At 39.3% G+C, this 22877-nt stretch overlaps 1 protein-coding gene across 1 annotated transcript in view; it reads right to left on the bottom strand.

Annotated features, from left to right (window-relative positions):
• RELN (reelin) overlaps window positions 1–22877 on the bottom strand; it is a 525949-nt gene that overhangs the window by 36589 nt on the left and 466483 nt on the right. Inside the window, exons 46-49 of the mRNA XM_064289885.1 lie at window positions 17113–17281; window positions 4532–4672; window positions 3154–3331; window positions 978–1171 (exon numbers count right to left, since the gene is read on the bottom strand). Of these exons, the coding sequence (XP_064145955.1) occupies window positions 978–1171; window positions 3154–3331; window positions 4532–4672; window positions 17113–17281 (682 nt within the window). The remainder of the gene's footprint in view (window positions 1–977; window positions 1172–3153; window positions 3332–4531; window positions 4673–17112; window positions 17282–22877) is intronic.

The raw sequence follows: 22877 nt of genomic DNA, 5'->3' as shown, positions 1-22877 counted from the left end.
TCACAGCTGAATCTATTCTTAACTGATATACCGAATTTAAATTACTGTTAAAGATTCTTTAATTTTCTATTTTATTTTATCCACTTTCTAGCTTGTTCCTGGCTTGCCATGTACAAAGGAATTACCTACGTTTCTTAATTGGGCTTTGTTTCCCTCCCCTCCCATGACCCTCTGCCCTGCCAGCCTTCTTCTCCCTCCTCTCTCTTCTTATCCTCCTCTACCCCTTCCTTCTTCTCCTGCTCCTTCTTTAATAAATACGCCCTTTTCCTTTTCAACAGCCTCTTTGACTTTTCCAGCTGGTCACATTGATTGTTTTTTGACCTTAAAGAATCTTTTTTTAAAAAAAACCATACATTGTGATTATTCAGGGTTTTTAATAAGGGATTTTAAATAGGTTTTGGGTTTCTTGGAGCCCTGGTGGTGCAGCAGTTGAGAGCTATGGCTGCTAACCAAAAGGTCTGCAGTTTGAATCCACCAACCGCTCCTTGGAAACCCTTTGGGGCAGTTCCACTCTGTCCTACAGGGTCTCTAGGAATCCGAATCAACTCTATGATAACGGGTTTTAGGCTTCTTAAGAATATTTACATCTTTTGCGTTTCTTAATTTCCTAGTCCAAAACTCTCTGAAACTGAGTATACACCCAAATACCGTTTTTCTGTTTCTAGTTTTTCTAAAATGTTCAAATAAATGGAATTTGGTCATTAATTGCTATTGGTTTTGCACTAGATCTATTCACCATCAGCACAATGATTGTAAATTATCCTGGAATTAAAAAAAAAAAAAAAACTAGTTGCTCTTTAAATAAAAACTAAAACCAGCTATTGAATCCAGCTCGGAAACCTTATCTTTAAGTCAGTCCCTGAGGTGTCCTTCCGTTGAGTAACCGTAACTGTGGTCCCCTGTGGTTGACTGCTGCCAGGTCTTACAAGCATCTTTGCTAAACACACTGGCTATTAGAGATAAAATGCAATACAAACCCAGGTTTACTGTACTGGTCATAGAAAATTTCCATTAGTAGGTTCCAGGTAATGCCTCCATTGACAGAATATTCTAAGAGAACACCTTGGTTACGGTTGTTTGGTGTAATCAGGCATCCGTACATGAAGTAAAACTGGATAAACTCAGCATTAGTGAGGTTTAGATCCACTGTGACTAACAATCGACTACAACCCTAAGGAAAAGAAGCAGAATAAAAAAAACTGTGGTAAGAAATCTTGATGGTAGATTACAGGTATTCTTTGGCGTCTATCTTCTATATATTTCCTCTGTAGTGCATATTGCAAGGTATTGCAATACTGATTTTCTTATCCTCTCTCTTACTATGGTGGCACTTAGCATGGTTTCTAGCTAACAGTAGGTGCTCACCAAATACTTGCTGAACTTTAAAATTTCAGTTTTAAAGACATCATAGAGCACTACATTCTAGGGAGATTTTCTTCTGCTTATTATAAGCAACATGAGAGGTGGAATTAAAGTAACTGTTCTATGCCTTTATTAAACTATTCCCAGTTACTCTTGTGCATTTATTATATTTTAAAAAAAGGCATCAGCTATTAATGGAATGGCCTGTTGCGATCACTATTTTAATATGAATTTTAAAAATGAATACCTATGAAAATTTAATATATAATATAATTTAACTAAATTATAATTAGAGATGATAGTGCTAATGATTTTTATTTAAACTTTATAGGAGATCTTGATGCCTTTAATATTAACTCATTAATGTAGATAGGTAGATATCTCTTAGGTGAACATATGAGGAAAACTAGGACATAAGGTTTTAACAAATTAATTACAGTTCCAACCAAGATAGGGAGAGAATTCTAAATACTGCATTTTTAGTCCGTGGTGATGATTATAAAAATCCTGCATGTCCTTTTATTACTCTTGGGATAAAATACTCAATATAATAATATACTTCATAGTGACAGAGCTCTAAGATAGGGTACGGTCAGATGTAAAGAGGTGACAATGAACTTATTTTTAGTACTTTTTATTAATTTGGAAACCCTGGTGGGGTAGTGGGTAAGTGCTACGGCTGCTAACCAAAGCGTCGGCAGTTCGAATCCACCAGGTGCTCCTTGGAAACTCTATGGGGCAGTTCTACTCTGTCCATAGGGTCGCTGTGAATCAGAATCGACTTGATGGCACTGGGTTTGGTTTTTTGGTTTATTAATTTGCTTATGAAGGGCATCTAACCATTAGGGAAATTATATTATTGAAGAAATTATATTTTTTAAATGAAGTAAGATTTGCCAGCAAAAGTAGAATGATTATAAAATTTCTCAAAGAACACTTCCAACATTGCTATCCTTAATAATCTGCTATAAATACAAATGTTAAGTAATTATTGTCAATTATTCTTTTTTGGATAATTTACAGAATGGATTAATTGTTGTTAGTAAATTCAGGGACAACCGATGCTAATTTAGGAAGCCTGGTGGCTCAGTGGTTAAGCGCTTGTCTGTAAACCAAAAGGTCTGGTTTGAACCCACTAGCCGCTCTGAGGGAGAGAGATATGGCAAAATGTTTTCAGAAAGATTTACAGCCTTGGAAGCCCTACGAGGCAGTTCTACTTTGTCCTATAGGGTCGCCATGAGTGGGAATTCACTTGATGGCAACAGGTTTGGTTTTTGATGCTAATTTTCCAGATTTTTGGCTCTTTAAATCCCATATCTGTTGCATGCTCAAGAGTTTTCAATTAGAGAATAATCCAAACGAAGACATCCACACCCCCCTGTGCAATGTTCTCTCCCTGGATAGAAATTCGTTTAAGTCCTTTTTTCATGTGTAAGTAAATATATGCCCTGTGCCAACACTACCCTGCATAATTAAGTTGTTTCAACTGCTGTGTGTTAGGGTAAGACTAGATAGAAATCAGTATTTTCTGATTTATATAAAATTGCAAGTTAAAGTCAGGATTGTGTATTCAGAGTGATGAACTCTACATCTTGATTTGCCAATTAAACCTAAAAAGAGCCTCAACTATTTGGGGGGGGGAAAAACTAACTGGACTGTCTTAGGCTGGGGCCTCTAGAGCAAAATCAGTAAAGCATGTAAGTGTATGTGTATATATATATATTTATATATATACACACAATCTTAACCATCAGATATATAGCAATGAATTACCCGCAGCCAAACACTCACCCCGCTGAAATGCAACGCCATTCCCGAAGCCACAGCTCCACACACAGTACTTAATTTCCCTCCATTCACAGTCAGCCAGTTCTGGTTGGATGGAGCTCTATTGAAGTTGTCTTTCAGTTGGGTTGGAAGGGTGGCCTCTGGCTCATCACAGTATAGGCCACCCCACCTCTCATCACAGCTGGGTCCAGAGAAAGAGAAGGGATCAAACAAAGCCCCCCACAAGTGCGTTCTCAAATCAGCAAGCCAATTCTTTTCCCAGTCCAGGATGATGCAAGGTTACTTATCTTCACAAGGTTTGCCAGAATTCACCTGCGCTTCTTACCAGTGGTTAAGGTTAGAAATAAGCTGTGAATTAACTATTTCTAGCTTTCCTAAAGTAGTGGCTTGAGTTTACAGGTGGAGAGAAAGAAGCAAATTCAAAGAATTTACTAAAGCTCTGTCTCTACATGACACAGCATTGGCTGGCTGATAAACAATTGCAGCTGCCAAACCAGGCTGGTAGGGCCTCATCATTTATGAAATTAGTCTTTTTAACAGAGGCTTTGGGCCAGTTAGGAATCCAAGAGGCCATGTTCTAAAAACAGAATATACTTGGGACGGCATCTGCCTTCTCTGGCCAAAGGACTGGCTTCCCTGTTCAGTGTGGAAAGGACTATGAATAGGCTCAGGGATGTCAGGGGTTAATCTGGGTATTGGAAAGAATCATTAATCAAAAGAGACACTTCCCAGGTGTGCAGAGCTTAGTGGAGAAGGAACTACAAATTCTCTAGCAGCATCTTTATTCAAACTACCCTATCAAACAGCCATCTTTGAAAATAAAGTGCAAAGGCCTACAGCACATACGTATACGTACTAACACACACACACACACACACACACACACACCCCCTACATGCACACTTTATTTATATCCTTCCAAAGATACAAAAGCTCTCTCAGAGTTATGTACTAGGGCTTTCCATCAAATATGCCTGGTTAACTGACCAGGCATTTGTATACTTTCTTGTGCAAACAACACTGGAATACCAATTAAACCAGGAGTAATGCATATCATTACATATATTCAGAAGAATTATTTTTGGTCCAAACACACTGAACTCTTGGGCCTCTTCTAATGTCTTTTTCAACGCTTAAGAGTATCGGAGCGACACAGAAAGAAATAAAATATAGTCAGTTAGAATTCAGCCTTCTCCTGACAAAGACCTATTATTCAGTTCCTCACATCTAAGCAAGAATGAAGATGCCATATCCATCAACTCCACAGTTAGCTCAATATTGTATTTCAGGAAAAATATATAAGATAGGGTAGCTTGGGGGTGATTCAAAAACCAGTTTCAGAAAGACCTCCTTGCTGGAAGGAAGAAAAAAATCCACTTACACACAGCTTCCTTGGATGCACCTCCCATGGCCACTGCACATATCTATGCAGCCATCCCCGATGTAGACATTATCTATTGCCCACGTCTGTTGCTTGTCAAAAGGAGCTGGTTGATGCCAACGGAAACGAGTGGCTTGGGACCTTTGAAAAAGAAGAGAATTATAATGAAGGATGCAGTGGAAAAAAGACTGTTCTATATGCTTGGACAAGTACACAGAGGAGCACAATGCTCACAAACACATGTCCAGTCTGCCCATTCCCACTCATGTTCTGAAAGACTGAATTTCATCATTGCAACACTCTATGCAAACTTTGATGAACAAAATCAAACTAAACCAAACTGCAATGGCTTGATAGTATTTTTGGTCCAGTGATCCTTCTGAGACTTATGAAAACAGACTAAATAGAAACTAAAAATAACGCTAAAACCAAAAGCCTTGGGGGGGACAGTAAGCCCTGAATTTTTGTGCGGGTATCACTGTGGAGTGACACCAGGGTGCTGCTAAGTTACATGTGCAAGTTAGGAAAATGAGCCTCTCCCGAAGAGATGCAACCCCTCTGCGTTCGACTTGGGAAGCAGAATATGGACTGGATTTCAGCCCCCAACTTGTTCCCCAAGGCCAGATGTCTTTGTGCAGTAGGCACACTGTTCCACCTCACACAGCGTTCCTGAGCAATTCTCTCAATAAAAGTCTTAAGAGACAATCTGGGTATAAAGCACAGGGATCAATGAAATCCTAGATAATTGGACAGAGAAAAGAGAGTAATAAATAAGACCAGACTTATTTTATACTGATTTAAAAGCAATGTAAGTAAAACTAAAATAGAATTACACTATAACAGAAGCATTAATCTATCTGTCTGTCTATCTCACAGTTTAGGGGAGTGTCACGTTTTGAAAGACAAATATATGTTTTCAGAGGCACTAGATGGCAGTAAAACCCAAACTATGCCTTGAGGCTCAAGTGACTTGAACATTAAAAGATCTGCAAAGGAAATATTTAGTCAAAGCAAGTTTTGTGTTCATTGATTCACATACATTTTGTGATTTAAGAGACCATTTATCATTTGAGTGAGGAATATCTGTACCAGCCAGGACAAAAGACCAAACGATAGTGAGGATTTTTATATTTTTTAATTGAAAACATTTACAAAGTTTAGGATATAGAAAAGAAACAAGCAGTTACAACTAGAATTAAAAGTTTCACTCAGAATAAATAGCTCAGTTTGATCAAAGTTGACTGAAACCATACAGTAACTAGTTTCCCACAACCCTTCTTCCTCTCTAGCTTTCATACCTTCCCCCAGCCTACCAGCCTCCTATGACTTCTTATTGCAGTTAACTTGAACCCCAAGCTGTCCCCAGGGCCCATGAGGTCGCTTCTTCTCCTCCCTGATCCCAGTCCTCACTTCCAGAGCGCTGCTCCTTCTCTCAGTTCCCAAAGCACACCAAACTTGTTCCCACCTTCTGCCAGGGAGCTCTTCCTTTCTCTGCTTGGCTAACCTCAGTGTGTCCCTGAGGTCTCAATGGAAATGGGAGGTTCTCATAGAGAAATTTTCTTCCTGATCCTTTTTTAAATTGTTTTTTCCATGTTCATCTCTCACACAGCAACCTATTCTTTATCTTTTATAGTATTTGTCATAATTGTAATCATACATGTACTTGCATACTTATTTGTAAAATGTCTGTCTCCTCCTTGGAAAAGAAAGTTACAAGAGAGCAGGGTTCATCTGTTTTTGTTCAACGTTGTACACAAGCGTCATTGTCTAGCACTTCGGAGGTACTCCCTAGGTGCAGGAATCCCTGGGTGGTGCAATTGGTTAACGCGTTAGGCTGCTAACTGGAAGGCTGGAGACTGGAGTCCACTCGAAGGTGCCTCGGTAGAAAGGTCTGGCAACCTGAAAAATATCCATCAAAACTCTACGGAACACAGTTTTTTCCGACACACATGGAGTCGTCATAAGTTGGCGACTCGGCAGCAACTGGTTACTAGTTCTCTAGGTGCAGGGAGTTCATATCCAAGGGACGCCACGCTCACAGTAAGCAATGTCTAGATGCCCCCTGGAGCTCAGGAACTCAGGGGCCCTGCTGATCAGTTAATTTTTAATGTCTAAATTTATTAATAGCCATGCCTGTATATGTGCAGCAACATCTTATAAATAACATAGCAGAACACCATATTTCCACAGCACATCATTACTTAGATTCTGATAACTAGTCAACATGTCTAGATTTATTCTGTCTTTCTTTTAGACTATAAGCTTCTAAATGGTAGTGAATATCTCTGTATTTTTCCAGGGAATATTGTTTTGTGTTCTCAGTGCCTATACATAGTAGGTAAGAAATAAAATTTCCTTGTTTTCCTAATATACATGCTCCGTCAAAGCCCTCATCACTCTGTATTAAAAGTGCCAATGTGGCAAAGTGGTTAAGAGCTCAGGCTGCTAACCAAAATACCAGCAGTTCGAATCCCCCAGCCACTACTCTGTCCTGTAGGGTTGCTATGAGCTAGAATCGACTGGACGGGACACAAGAACAGCAATGATGTATCTGTATGTTAGCTCCCTCTATTAGATTATATGCCTAAGGTATCATTTCACTGTAGGTGACACTTACTGATGTTGTTGTTAAAAAAAAAAGTTGTTGTTAGGTACTGTCTATTCGGTTCTGACTCATAACGACATTACGTACAACTGAATGAAACACTGCCTGGTCCTGTGCCACTCCCAGAATTCTTCCTATGTTGGAGCCCACTGGTGCAGCCACTGTGTCAAACCATTTTGTTGAGGGTCTTCCCTCTACTTTACCAAGCATGATGTCCTTCTCCAGGGACTGGGCCCTCCTGATAACATGTCCAAAGTATGAGAGACGAAGTTTCGTCAGCCTCGCTTCTAAAGAGCATTCTGGCTGCACTTTCAAGACAGATTTGTTTGTTCTTCTGGCAGTCCACAGTATATTCAATATTCTTTGCCAACACCGTAATGCAAAGGCATCAATTCTTCTTTGGTCTTCCTGATTCATTGTCCGGCTTTCACATACATATGAAGTGATTGAAAACACTGCGGCTTTCTGATCACGGGTTATGTTTAATTTCAGTCTGGACAACCACTAGACAAAGAGATTGTAGAGGAGACTTAGGATGGATTGTTGGCATTGACAGCCTTTATGGGGATCTCCAACTCTGACATTTTCAGTTTGTATGACTCTGTGGCATTCCACAGAAAAGGCAACAGTGGGCGACCATACGTAGAATGTACTAAAACAGGAGTTGGCTAATAGGCATAAAGGTAAGTGAGGGGTCTAATCTATACTCTGGCACTAGTACATTCTATGTACATGGTGAGTAATTTAACATATATAATGATGGGGTTAAATAAGATAATTTCTAAATTCCCTTCTCAAATGTGATGACTTTATACCCTCAGGAATAACTACAATCAATAATTACGTGTCACTTTTAACCAGGGCATATACACCATCCAATATTATTTTATAAGGAAAGGAAACACTATCACTAAGGGGAAGAATTAGAATGTAAGTACAAAATGAAAGTCTGGAAGCTGAGTTGCTGGGACTTCTCATTCCTGGCCCTGTCACAGCTTCACCGTGTGAAGGGGCCAAATCACTTTATGTTTATGTGCTGACACATCCCTGTCTGTTAAAGTAGGGGAATGCTACTTTCTGCCTCACAGAGATGTTGTGAAAATTAATTAGTTCATTTTTACCAAGACCTACAAGTGCCTTGGTGAGGCGCCCCGGCAGGTGTCATTATTCATCCTGAAGCTTCCTTATAATGATGGGTTCCACCAGCTGCTGCTTCTTCGAGTTGGGGGAAAAGATGTCCTCCGTGCGGATTTCTCCTTCCACATTCTTGAAATCTCTCCTCTTGCTTCTTGCCTAATGTATACCATTTCCTCTCCATCTACAGTACATAGCAAGTGCTACATAAGAGTTGTTCAACAAATAAATATTCATTGCTAAGCAGTTAAATTGTTATTGCCATTAGCATGGTTCCCATCACTGCTCTCACCAGGTACTTTTCCTCATAGTACCTCATGCCTTCTGATAGCTGTTCATACACATTTCAGAGACTCTGTTCGCCCCTGTCCTTCGGGATGACCTGTCTGTCTACGAAGTCCTTGTTGTTATCATCAGGGCAAAAACCCTTCGAGCAAACTATATATATTTATAGCTTTTCACTCTTCCCTGCCATGAGTATTGTCTGTGAGTTCTGTGAGGCCATTGCAATGAATTATCAAACCCAGCAAAGAAGCAGAGAGTGCTGTGGGAGAGACGGTTGGTGTCAGAATTGGTAAAGATGGTGGAGAGAGAGGCTTGTCTGACCTCCATCTCATAGGAATCAGCCTTGGGCTGTTGATCTTGATTCCCCTTCCCCCTTGTGAAGTTAGAGGAGGTCAGACACCACCCCACGCCGATTTTACACAGCCCATAGTGACTGTTACAGATTCGGTTTCAGGTGTTCATGTCCTTTGTCTGTAAGATGAGTACCAGGCTTTTTCCATTAAATAAATTGAGGTGGCCTGTGGCTCCTAGGACAGGAGTCCTTTACATTCCTCCAAGCAGGCTAGAAAGACCAGGGCTGGGAAAAAGCATGTTGCTGTGTGCCATCAAGTCGACTCCAACTCATAGCGACCCTACAGGACAGAGTAGAACTGTCCCATAGGGTTCCCTAGGCTGTAACCTTTATGGGAACAGATTTCCAGGTCTTTTCTCTCACAGAGTGGCTGGTAGGTTTGAACCTCTGACCTTCTGGTTAACAGCTGAGTGCTTAACCATTGTGCAACCAGGGTTCCTTTAGGAAAAAGCATACTTCAGCTCAGTTGGACAGAGGGTCACGGTCAAAGACCTACAGACACAACTGGAGAAAAGCAAGCTCTTGAGGGAGCCATGAGCACTCTGTTCATGTACTAAGGGTGTGCATGAATTGCTAATGGTGAAGAGCTCTAAAGAGGTAGGCCATCAGAAAGGGGCACAAAGACTTCGCGTTGGAGGAGACCTTCATTAAGAAGACTCTGAGCTATGAACAGAAGTAAAAAAAAATCACACTTTGGGGTGGAAATGAGAGGGTGACTCTTAGAGACTGTCTCGTACAATTCAGTCATTTCTCAGGTGTGGGGACTGCCAACCAGGGAAAGGACTTATACAGCTCCTTAGCCTTAGAACTGAATCTGTTGTTGGGTGCCATCAAGTCGATTCTGACTCATAACGACCCTATGTGACAGAGCAGAACTGCCCCACAGGATTTTCATGGCTGTAATCTTTATGGAAGCAGATTGCCAGGTCTTTCTCCTGTGGAGCAGCTGGGTGGGTTCAAACCACCAACCTTTCAGTTAGCAACCGAGCGCTTAACCGTTGTGCCACCAGGGCAGAACCCACCATTTCCTGACTCAGCCCTCTGTTGCTAGAGTTGCTGGGTTACTGAGAGCACCATCGTCACTGTTGGGGCTCACAAGGAATATCTGCTTTCTTTGCTTAATGCAGAAAATTCTGGTTGTCATGGATGGCAGGCAAAGACTAGAAGACCACAGGTCAGACAGCTAGCATGGCAGCTTAATGTAGGCACCACAGATCTTGTGGCAGAAAAATTCTCTCTTGGTGATTATAATTAACATTGAGAATTTGTAGGATACTAGATATTCTGGGATTTTTAGGTAACATTAATCTGTCCATATAAGAATGTATCCTATTATTTGATTTTCCTTTCTCCTGAACTTTCTTATAATAAACTGAGATCTGAATACATGCAAGACAGGAGAAAGCTTCTGAACTATGGGACATGACCCTAAACAAATGTGATAAAGGTAATCCGGATCCTTCATAATATCTCTTCAGACCTAGGCAGAAAGCACATTACAGAGTTAACAATACAAGAATTTCAATGAGCCACCCCAAATGGCCTTTCTTTCTTCCTTGACAGAGAACAAAACAGAGAACTTTGGAACAATCCTGGTCTAGCTACTGATCGGTCTTGGGAAAAATCAAATAACTTCCCCATGTCTTAGTCCCCATCTTAAATGGAGGCAGTGGGATATGTAGGTTAAAGAAGACGTTAAGAGACATGTCAACCAATTATACTGGCTTGTGTACTGATTTCACAGAAATGATAACACATTTTATGAGACCAACAGGGGAATTTGAATACCGACCATATATTTGATAATAAGAAATTATCATAATTTTCTAGGTATGACAATGATATTGCACTTCATTTTTAATTTTTTTTAAAGATGCATACTAAAATATTCACAGATGAAATCATATGAATGTCTGGGATTCACTTCAAAATCAGCTGGTGGAGAGTGTGAGCGAGCATATACAAGAAAAAAAGTTTGTCGTGAATTGATAATTGTTGGAGCTGGGAGATGAGCATATAAAAGTTTAGTGTACTATTCTTTTTAATTTTGTATGTCTAGATTTTTCCATCATGAAAAGCTGAATGAATGAATGCATAAGTAAACAGATAGATAAATGTGGGGCAAAAACAACCACTAGTCCCTCAAACTCACAGTAAAATTTTGATTTGAGGACTACAAATAAAAGAATGGCTGTCTTTTCTAGGTAAACTAAGGTTCTATTATTTTTCTGATAATTCTAATTAGTAATGATAATAAAGACCAAAATTCTGAGCAAGTTCACTAAGGGCTTCAAACACATTGGATCATTCTTCAAACAGAAGGAATTTCCTGTAATTTACAAAATACCTTCTCAATGGAGAATGAATTATATTTACCTGTGAAAAGAATCTTAATAATCCAACATAGCTATATGTACAGAGTACAACCAAATCTCAAATATCTGATAAAACTCCGGGAACAGTGTTGACAACTGATAAAGCTTAGAGGGAATGCAGAATTTCTAGAAAAGTTTTATTTTCTGTAGAAGTAGAAATGGAAATAGATGTAATTTGCTTTAACACAATGCTGGAAACATATTAATATATTTGGTATGTGAAAAGCAATAGTCTGTGGTTTGTACCAGATGAAATTATTTTATTATGTTCTGCAGTCCTGAAAGGCCAGCATAAATTTGGTTAAGTAACAGCAGTGATGTTCTCAATATCAAAATAATGCATGAGAAATGGATATGCAGGAGAAGGCCAATGTTTCTTTGACTTGGTTGAAAAAATTTAACAAAATATTCAGTAATGTAAATGCTTTGCAAGAAGACTTTCAAAAGATAATGTTAAGATGCACATAATAATGGAAAGAAATAAATAGTATTGAGGATGTTTAAAGAATTCTTCCTTAAAAAAATGAACATGTATATTTCTCAGTGAAGAACCCAGTAAGAACTTTTCTTAGTTTGTTGTTACAGTAGTTGGAAATGTCATTGAAAAATTTCCTCCCTCACTAAATTTGTTTACCTGCAAAAAGCTATAGCCTCCTCCAACCCCATCCCATCACTCCAGTCCTTCCACAATCTTCTTGCCCTCTTTTGAGCTTATCTCCTTTCCTAAAACTTCCTGCAAACATTAAATAGCTTCCACACTGTGGCTAAAACCACCTGGCTTCCAACTTATTGTAGTTAATCTTTAAAGACGGTAGTATCGGCTAGGTCATTAGGGTTAGCAGAAGGGAATGGATCATCTTCAAACTGTGACTTAAAATAGCCAAGTCACACCTGAGCCTACCAGTGGCAGTTCCCCCTCCCAACCCTTTTCTCGATGGCATTGCGTTACCTGCCCTTCCATTGACTCACCCTGGTTCTCAGGTGACATTTCAAGAATCCATGCCACCTTAGTCACCTGTTATTTTTAGGTTTTGGGTTAGTAAAGAGGAGGGGACAGATTCAGATCGAAACCAAAACAACCAAACTCATTGCTATTGAGTTAATTCTGACTCATAGCGACCCTATAGGACAGAGTAGAACTGCCCCATAGGGTTTCCAAAGAGTGGCTGATGGATTTGAACTGCCAATCTTTTGGTTAGCAGCCTGAGCTCTTAACAACTGTGCTACAATTGATTTTGGCATCTTCCTATCTTATTTTTCAAACTCTCTCAAGAACTCCTGACATTCTCTCTTCTTATTTCTCCTAGAACAGTATCTTAGGTCAGAGGTAAATATGCAATATTACTATAGTGGTTACACCCATGGGTTCTGGGGCTGGACAAGCTGTATTTTTTTCCCAGTATCTTACTGAAACTATTCTTTTGAAGGTCACTGATTACCTTCTTAGTGAAAAGTCCACTAAATTTGTTGTGAAAAGTTTTTCTTTATGGCTCTCTGTAGCATGGTCACTGATGACCTCCTCTCCTTGGTCTTCTCACTTGAATTCTGGATTCCATACTATTCTAGTTCTTCTTGTACCTTCGTGACTGCACCCCTTTGGTTCCTATGCTAGCCATTTCTACTTATTCTGCTACTAAATATATATATGCTGTATTATCATTTAGAGCTTCAGTGAGGAATGGGCTAGGAATGTTCTAAGTGTTAAGAGATGGGAGATGGTATAGATGGTTTTTAAATATTTTCCTGTGGAGAGCTGATTCAGTTTTACCACATAGCTATCATCTCTATGCTAATGCCTCCAAAGTTTATTAACTTCACCTGGGCTCAAATCTTCACATCTATGTCAAATGGGTGTTGCCATTTGTATTTCCATCCATCACATTTAATTCAGCATTATTTAATTAAATTCAACATATTGTCCCTCATGGAATCAACTTTAGCTTTCTCTCTGCACTTCTCACCACTCTCTCAGGCTTCAAACTTTAGAGTCATCTCTTGATATATGGAATGGATAGGGAGAAGTTGGTGATTGAGTTTTAACAATTTTCCTTTGAAATGCCCTGTAATAGCTGCCTCAGGTCCTCCATGCTAGCTGTAGCCCAGACCCTTGTTATTTCATAGGTTATTATTATAATGCCCTTGCCAATTTCTCTTAAAACTTGAATCTCTCTGTTCTCCCAATTTTTTTTTTTTTTGGAAGAAAACCATAGTTTGTTTTCCCTATAAGTCAAAACTACTTTGCCTCATTCAATGCTTACTATAAATTAACACAATTCTAATCAACATTTTTACACAGTTTCTAGACACGAGCCCTCTGCTTTAACCAGCAACTCCTCAGCCCCTCACAGGCTCATGTCCATGTGTCCCTACCTTGCTCATGTTGTTACCCTCATTTAGAATGTTCTTTCCCTGACCCACCTAATTCCTATCCATCCTTTGAGGCTAGGGCTGATGTTTTCCATGAAACTCTCTCTGGCATTCAATACCATCTCCCATGTCTCCACACTTACAGTATTTCTAGCCCATTCCTCAGTGAAGCTCTAAATGATATACAGCATGTATTATTTTAAAGTTATTTCTTGGTTATGCTTCTCATCTTCCCTAGATTGTAGCCTCCTCCAGGGTAGGAACTTAAGGTAGCGTCCTACAACTGCCACGTTAAGCTAAAATGTGACTTAGAGAGAATTCCTAGTCTGACTTAAGTTGTAGACTGACGATAAACTTGAAGTATGATTAACAAGTGTGATTACGTGGTTAACTCATAAAAATAATAAAAACAAATATTTACACTTTTATAAACCTTTATAATGTCCCTTATACTTCCATGTACATTTATTTAATTTTCATATGGCAAAAAGGATCCCTATTTCTCAGATGAAGAAATTGACACTTGGGGACATGAAATGACTTACTTAGACCTCACAGTACTGAAAAACCTGAGTTGCCCACTATATCACAATGATTTTCATGTATTTTTTTCCCCAGGAAGATCTAACTTAAGTAACGTATATGGCAAGGAAAGGAATACAGACTACGATTGTATCTAGTCCAATTCATTTAGGTTTTTACATAGCCATGTCTGGAGCAAGGTGTGACATATCTTGTGTTTAGTCTCAATGTTCCCTTCTCACTGAAAAGCACCAGCTTCTACCCAGTTCTGAAACTCAGAAACCAGGGAGTCATCTTCAACTCTGCCCTTTCCCTCACCCTCCCACGTCTATTTCATCATCAACCTCAGTCATTTTCATTATCGTGGGCTTGAATCTCCCCTCTTCCCTTCTTTTCATCTCTGCTGCTGGCACCTTAGTCTAACCTGCCAGCATTTCTTGCCTCGTAAGAGTCTCCTTACAGCTACTTTTGCCCCCTCCAATTTGTTCTCCAGTTAGAAGAAGCTTTTCTGAATGTAAATCTGATCGTATCTTCCTCCCCAAACACTTTAACAGATGTTTCAGTAATCATATAATAAAACCCCAAATCTTCAATACAACTTACAATGTTCTTTATGGTTTGACACCATCTCTTACCTCTCTCTGCCTGGGTCTCTGCCTGACCTACACATTCTGTATCTCAAATGTGCCTGCTTTCTCCCACCACACACTGGTATCCTTGCCCAGGAGATTCTTATCCTTAATTTTCACCTAGTTAACTCCAATTCATCCCTCACATTTTATCTCAATTACCCTTTCTCAAGGAAGCATTCCTTGACCTCCTTAACCAAGTCATTCTCCCCATATATAATCTCATAGGAGGATGTACCTGTTCTTTTTCACTTACCCCAGTTATAATTTCATATTTACTTCAGTGGTTACTGGAGATTTATGGTTAATACATTCCTCTTTCACTAAACTAAAAGCACATCACATAGGCTTAGCACATAGTTAAAAGCTTCAAATCTATTTGTTTAATGATGCTAAATGAATGAATGATCTCCACTGATGGCTACTGCTCATTTCAGTTTGATAACTGATTTGTGGACAACCAACTTCAGTTGATTCTTAGCGCCATTGTGTCAACAATACTGGGCTTCCAGCCTTGTGGTCATATGGTGAGTGAGTGAGTGGACAAGCCTGTACCTGGCACAATGTCACAGTCATTCTTAACCCCTATTTAGCACAAGGCTTTAAGTTGTCAGCAATCATGTTTGTTTACAGCAATGAGCTAGCTACAAACTGAAATTCTCAATTTAAGGATTAGGGGACAACATAAACATTGAATTTTGAAGAGATTTCCAGATATTGAGACAATAATCAAGAAAACGCCACATTTAAAATGTAACTGAATATAAGTGTAGATATAACATAGGTGTGTTAACTTGTATCTGGGATAAAGTGTTCTGAAAGTGGTGTGTGGGTCTAATGACCTTTGGCATATGGGAGAGCATGATAAGAAGTGGGTCTGGCTTGGGATCCATTCAGGCACATTACTTTCTCAATTACCCAAAGGGCCTTGCTATAAGGCAGTGTCACCTTTAAGACCATTGTACGACATATAGTATAGTAAACATACTGCACCCTTTCAATACAGTAACAGGAAGAAATAGATGCTCATCAGATTTTTCAAATATCATTTGAAAGGGTCATCATTCTTGTGGGTATGTGCAAGGGACAATTAAAAGATCAATAAAAAATGAGGAATAATTACTTTTCTTGAGTAAAAGACCCAGGGTATAATGACTAAAAATGACTAGCTGGAGTAAATCTTAGAATGTTGCTTATTTGCAAAATGATATCTAGTAGCTGGATAATAATTCATAGAATTCATAAAGACTTAAAAGATTCCTGCCTTAATGGAGTTTTTTTTCTTTTTCTATTTTACTTATTAAGATCGCCTTAATAATTCATGCACGGCAATACCTTTAACGAGCAACAAAATCTCACGTATCTCATTTAAACTTGGCAACTCTGCTGACAGTTAATATAGTCACATACCTCTGAGCCAGCAATTGTACAGCAGCCTTAGGCTGTTAGTAACTGAAACCATTCCATTCATGAGAATCTCAAGAAAAGTTATGCCCTAGATGAATGGCTGAATTTTATGGTCATTTGCTAGGAAGATTTATTCATTCTTCATTTGTGAGGAGGCGACAGAACAATAATGAGCTCAAGCTCTAACTCCTGCTCCACACGCTGCAGAGCTTCTTTCGCTTCTTTCTTAACAGCAGCAGTTGATCACCATTTTCTTGGAGGGAAAGGAATCTCTACCAACATTTTAGAGCTTTCCTGTGGTTGGCATTTACTTTAGATGGTGAAAGAGAGAGATTACCAGGCAAAGTTAACCCTCTGCTTTACTCAAAACAGGGGTGCAAAATGCAAAGACAATTTAGATTTAATTTCTTTACCAGCATTTACTAGGCAATTTTATCAAACCACCGTCATCTTTTACTAATACAATGGATGGAGCATTTACAACTTTTTTTTCCACATAAAAGAATGCTCAAGGAGATAATTCTCAAGATGCTTTTCAAAATAAAATTTCAAAAACTGACATTAATTTTATTTGCTACATACATTTATACGACAACACTGCTATATTTACAGTACACAGATGGACAGAAAATATACTTCATTTATATCTATTTTGCATCCAGTGGTCCTATTTTAAATGAGTTGCTCTTAGCATATCTGAATTAAGTTGGAGAAGCTCAGTGATCCAGCTACTGTTTTCTTGCATATACCACTCTTTGCAAATATTACTGTTAAAAGTCAATCAAGGCCTGGGTTCGGGGAAAATAGAACAATGTCACCACAAAAATTCGTTTTCCACTGTTCCTAAATTCTGACATGTCAGTGATACCACATTTTTATTCCCTACATGCAGAACGCATCCATACCTGGTGTAAGGAGGGAGGGGCAGAGTAATTCTGGTCCACTTGTTGAAAGTATCTGACACCAGGATCCGCTGCAGATGATAGCGACTGCATTCAACATTGGTAGGCAGACAGTCCCTTACCAACGGGTGCCATGACAGTCCAAGATCTACCGAGTATTCCAATTCAATAGCTGAAATAGAAAGCATTATTCTGGATATAAATACATGTCTGTAGATCCAGGAATCATAAAAACTTCTGTTTTCATTTCAATTTGGTTTCTCCCCAATTTATATTTCTTAGTTTGAAATGTTTCCTGGTTTGATTTTTCTCTCTCTATATTAGTAGTTGTTACTTTTAACTTCTTTATTGAAATTATTTTTCCTTTAAGGGGAGATGACCAAATGAAACATAGAGTAAATTTTTCTGAATCACTCCTTGTAATGAGAAACTTAGAACAATCATGGAAAAATTATTGCATCGTAGATTTAAAGCAATATCTGTAATAGTTGTAATTTATATATCCCACCCAAAAAAATCACCAAGCCCATTGCTGTTGAGTTGATTCCTACTCATAGCGACCACCTAGGACAGAGTAGAACTGCCCCATAGGGTTTCCAAGGAGCAGCTGGTGGATTCAAACTGCTGACCTTTTGGTTAGGAGCCATAGCTCTTAACCACTGCACCACCAGGGCTCCAATTTATATGTAGTTAGAATTTAACACAATAGTTATAGAATATATATTACATAAATATATGTTATATAAATTGTATATAATTCAACATCATAATAGTTATAATTTAATATGTCTACTAATTTTATGGTTTACATGCAAGTACAGATCGTATTAATCACAAACTTTAATGATTTTTTAAATAGTTGAAAAAATTGAGTAGTCTTCTCAAAATTGGGCCATTCTATAGTGATTCTGACGAACTAGTACCAATTTTGCTCCTGGTAGGTGAAATTTCCTAGAAATTGTAAAATCTCTTTGCTTACATATCTTTTTCTGCTATGTTATGAGATATACTGTTATCAGAGGGAGGAAGGAGGTGGCTAAAGGTCATAGAATTCATGCCAGTGCATGCAACCAGGGTGTGGGTTTATGGAAAGATACCTCTTTTCTTTCTCATCTTCTGAAACATTCAACCTATGCTCCTTGTCTGATATTTCTCTTTTACTACTCCCTTCTTAGGAGTCCTGGTGGCTTAACAGTTAAGTGTTTGGCTGCTAACTGAAAAGTTGGCGGTTTGATCCCACCCAGTGGCTCTGTGAAAGAAAGACCTGGCAATTTGCTCTATAAAGATTATAATCCTTGAAAACCCTATGTGGCAGTTCTACTCTGTCACAAGGGATTGCTATGAGTCGGAACTGACAACTCAGTGGCACCCAACAACAACACTCCCTTCTTCATGTTTTATAAACTGGCTTCAGGCCCAACTTCTCTACTGAAATTGCTTTCTGTAAACCCATGGTTCTTAATGCTGGCTGCACACTGAAATCACCTGGGTACACTTAAAAACTGCTGATGCTTGGGTCCCACCCCCAGAAATTCTGATTGAACTCTTCTGGGGCACGGCCACAGTGTCAGGAGCTTTAAAACCCCCAGGTGATTCTCAAGTGCAGCCAGCGTGCAAAGCCACTGGCGGCTCTAAGGTTATTAACGGCTTTGTCTAGTTAAGTACAATGGCCTGGTCTCAGTGTGCATTCCACTTGTCCTCCCTATCCCACTGGACATTATTGATTATTCCCTGATTCTTGAAACTTTCTTTTATTTAGGGGACATAATTCTACTCTTACTCTCCTATGTTACTCTCACTCTGACTCCTTTGCTAACTAGTCCAGCAACAGGCATTCTTCCAGACTCTGTGTCTGGCCTTCCGCTCTATATGTATGCTCTTAGGGTTTCAATGATTACTCCCAATTTTAGTCTCAAAATTTGATTTTATTCACTCAACAAATGTTTATTGTGCTGCTTGCTGGCATTATAGTGATGAACAGTGGGAACAAAGTTCCTGTTTTCTATACTCTATCTCCTCCTCATTAAAGAACTTCTCCACTTAGATCTACTTTCACCTAAGCCAAAAAGAAAAAAAAAAACATCATTTCCCCTCACAAATAAACATCTCTTTTTACATACCAATTTTTTTCAATGGCAATGTTTACACTAATTTTATGGGTTCAAAAGTCAGAAGCATTTTACTTTTCCCTCTCCTTTACCCTCTTATGTTCAACCTGTCCCCTAGTCCTCAGACCTGTTGCTTCTTTCTTTCTTTCATTTTTTTGTTTGCATTGCCTCATGTTAATTTTATCTATTCCATTTCTCTTCATGTCACTTTGGTTGAGGTCTTCATCACTTCCTACAGGGATTGTCACTGCAGCTTCTTTACTGGGATTCTTTCCTACCCCCTTCATCAGCTCCCAGGCACATCTCCCTAAAATATACTGAGTTACTCTCCTGCACTTGTACCCCTCCTGTTCACAAACCTGGCCAAGCACAAACTCCTGTGTCTGCCTTTTAAGGCCCTTCATCATTTGTTACCAACTACAACTAGCCACTTTTCTCTTTCATTTTACTGTTCAGTTTAACCTCTTTGCAAAGGTTGAGCTAGCCTATGGTAGAAAGTACATGCGTCTGGGTTTATGAGCGCAGGGTTTCAGTCATGGCACTGCTGCTGGTTGACTGTGTGATAACCTGCCACCTTGGGCTCACACTGGCTTCCTATGATAATGAGGGATTAGGCATCTAGGACCTTAAAGTCCCCTTCTATTTTCAAAATCAGTACTCATTCCTCTGCCCTGTTACATGCAAACGCTGCCTGGTCAGCCAGTCTGCTCATGGCTTCACCCATGGACTGGGGGAACTGCCATCTCTGCTTCTTGGCTTGTGCTACCAGCTCAGCTTGAAATGCACCCTTCAAGTCCACTCCATCTACCCTTCAAATCTGATACAACCATCAAGATCCACTTGAGACTCAGCTTCGTTGTGAAATCTTCCCTAACTACTTGGATTGGCTGTCCATCGGTCATGTCTCTTTCCTTTGAACTCTCATTACTTTACTCCTCACTGACATGCCATATAGCACTTGATTCAGTCATTTATTAGACTCTCACTTTTTGAAGCATCTCCTCCACTAGACTATCACCTATTGAAGGCAAGATATCTACCTTTACTTTTCCATCTTCTTTTCCAAGTTCCACCCCCACCGACTAGTTTAGTGTTGACGGACTGATTGAGTCTGTAGTAGGAAAAGTACTTCTTGGTTTCTCCCTGACATATGTCCATTAAGTTCAAACTAATGGAAATATGAAAATCCAGATTCTGCAGGAGCTTGGAAATAACCAAATTTCTCAGATTTCACCTTCCCAGAGTCTAAAATGAACAAGGCCCTTGTGAACATTCTAGTTTGGGTCTCTTGGAAGAAGAGTGGTATGGAGGGATGAAAGACAAGAGGCCCCTAAAATTTTGACAGGCCTATATATTCAGGTGAGGGGTCCAAGAGTGTAATGATGTCTGTTTGCATTTCTCCTAAGATAAATCCGTGTGTGTGTGTGTGTATGTGTATACACATGCTGACCCTTGGGGATGCAAATTGTTCACAGTGAGGGTTCCTAAAATATGCTATGACCCAGGATAGCAAAATGTATAAGGCAAAATAGGAGCAACATAATTTCATGATTCCTAAGAAGACAAAAAGGAGACTATAACTAGACCAATCTAAAGCCCCATCAATTAAAATCCATGTACATGTAATTATATGCATAGATATTATTGCATATTCCTGGAGTTCCCTTTGTGATCAGAGTCCTTGGATGGAAAAATACTACAAGTGTATCCTTATTCCTCAAGTCTGATACTAAAAAAATATGAATTTATAAAAAGATAAATTTGGGCCAAATTCCAATGTCATTTTTTAAGGTGATAGAGAAACAAATCACCAACTTCATATGGAAGGGAAAGAAGCCTCGGATAAGCAAAGCATTACTGAAAAAGAAGAAGAAAGTGGAAGGCCTCACTCTACCTGATTGCAGAAGCTATTATACAGCCACAGTAGTCAAAACAGCCTGGTACTGGTACAACAACAGGCACATAGACCAATGGAACAGAATTGAGAACCCAGATATAAATCCATCCACATATGAGCAGCTGATATTTGACAAAGGCCCAGTGTCAGTTAATTGGGGAAAAGATAGTCTTTTCAACAAATGGTGCTGGCATAACTGGATATCCATTTGCAAAAAAATGAAACAGGACCCATACCTCACACCATGCACAAAAACTAACTCCAAATGGATCAAAGACCTAAACATAAAGACTAAAACGATAAAGATCATGGAAGAAAAAATAGGGACAACATTAGAAGCCCTAATATAAGGCATAAACAGAATACAAAACATTACCAAAAATGATGAAGAGAAACCAGATAACTGGGAGCTCCTAAAAATCAAACACCTATGCTCATCTAAAGACTTCACCGAAAGAGTAAAAAGACCACCTACAGACTGGGAAAGAATTTTCAGCTATGACATCTCCGACCAGCGCCTGATCTCTAAAATCTATATGATTCTGTCAAAACTCAACCACAAAAAGACAACCCAATCAAGAAGTGGGCAAAGGATATGAACACACACTTCACTAAAGAAGATATTCAGGCAGCTAACAGATACATGAGAAAATGCTCTTGATCATTAGCCATTAGAGAAATGCAAATTAAAACTACGATGAGATTCCATCTCACTCCAACAAGGCTGGCATTAATCCAAAAAACACAAAATAATAAATGTTGGAGAGGCTGCAGAGAGATTGGAACTCTTATACACTGCTGGTGGGAATGTAAAATGGTACAACCACTTTGGAAATCTATCTGGCGTTATCTTAAACAGTTAGAAATAGAACTACCATACAACCCAGAAATCCCACTCCTCGGAATATACCCTAGAGAAACAAGAGCCTTCACACAAACAGATATATGCACACCCATGTTTATTGAAGCTCTGTTTACAATAGCAAAAAGCTGGAAGCAACCAAGGTGTCCATCAACAGATGAATGGTTAAATAAATTGTGGTATATTCACACAATGGAATACTATGCATTGATAAAGAACAGTAACGAATCTGTGAAACATTTCATAACATGGAGGAACCTGGAAGGCATTATGCTGAGCGAAATTAGTCAGAGGCAAAAGGACAAATAGTGTAGAAGACCACTATTATAAGATCTTGAGAAATAGTATAAACTGAGAAGAACACATACTTTTGTGTTTACGAGGGGGGAGGGAGGGAGGGTGGGAGAGGGTTTTTTACTGATTAATCAGTAGATAAGAACTGCTTTAGGTGAAGGGAAGGACAACACTCAATACATGGAAGGTCAGCTCAATTGGACTGGACCAAAAGCAAAGAAGTTTCTGGGATAAACTGAATGCTTCAAAGGTCAGCGGAGCAAGGGCGGGGGTTTGGGGACCATGGTTTAAGGGGACTTCTAAGTCAATTGGCAAAACAATTCTATTATGAAAACATTCTGCATCCCACTTTGAAATGTGGCGTCTGGGGTCTTAAATGCTAACAAGCGGCCATCTAAGATGCATCAATTGGTCTCAACCCACTTGGAGCAAAGGAGAATGAAGAACACCAAGGTCACACGACAACTAAGAGCCCAAGAGACAGAAAGGGCCACGTGAACCAGAGACCTACATCATCCTGAGACCAGAAGAACTAGTTGGTGCCTGGCCACAATCAATGACTGCCTTGACAGGGAGCACAACAGAGAACCCCTGAGGGAGCAGGAGA

This window comes from Loxodonta africana, chromosome 8 (assembly GCF_030014295.1).
Source record: "Loxodonta africana isolate mLoxAfr1 chromosome 8, mLoxAfr1.hap2, whole genome shotgun sequence".
Lineage (NCBI taxonomy): Eukaryota > Metazoa > Chordata > Mammalia > Proboscidea > Elephantidae > Loxodonta > Loxodonta africana.
The sequence above is the reverse complement of the archived record's forward strand: the minus strand, read 5'-3'. Positions and strand labels throughout refer to the sequence as shown.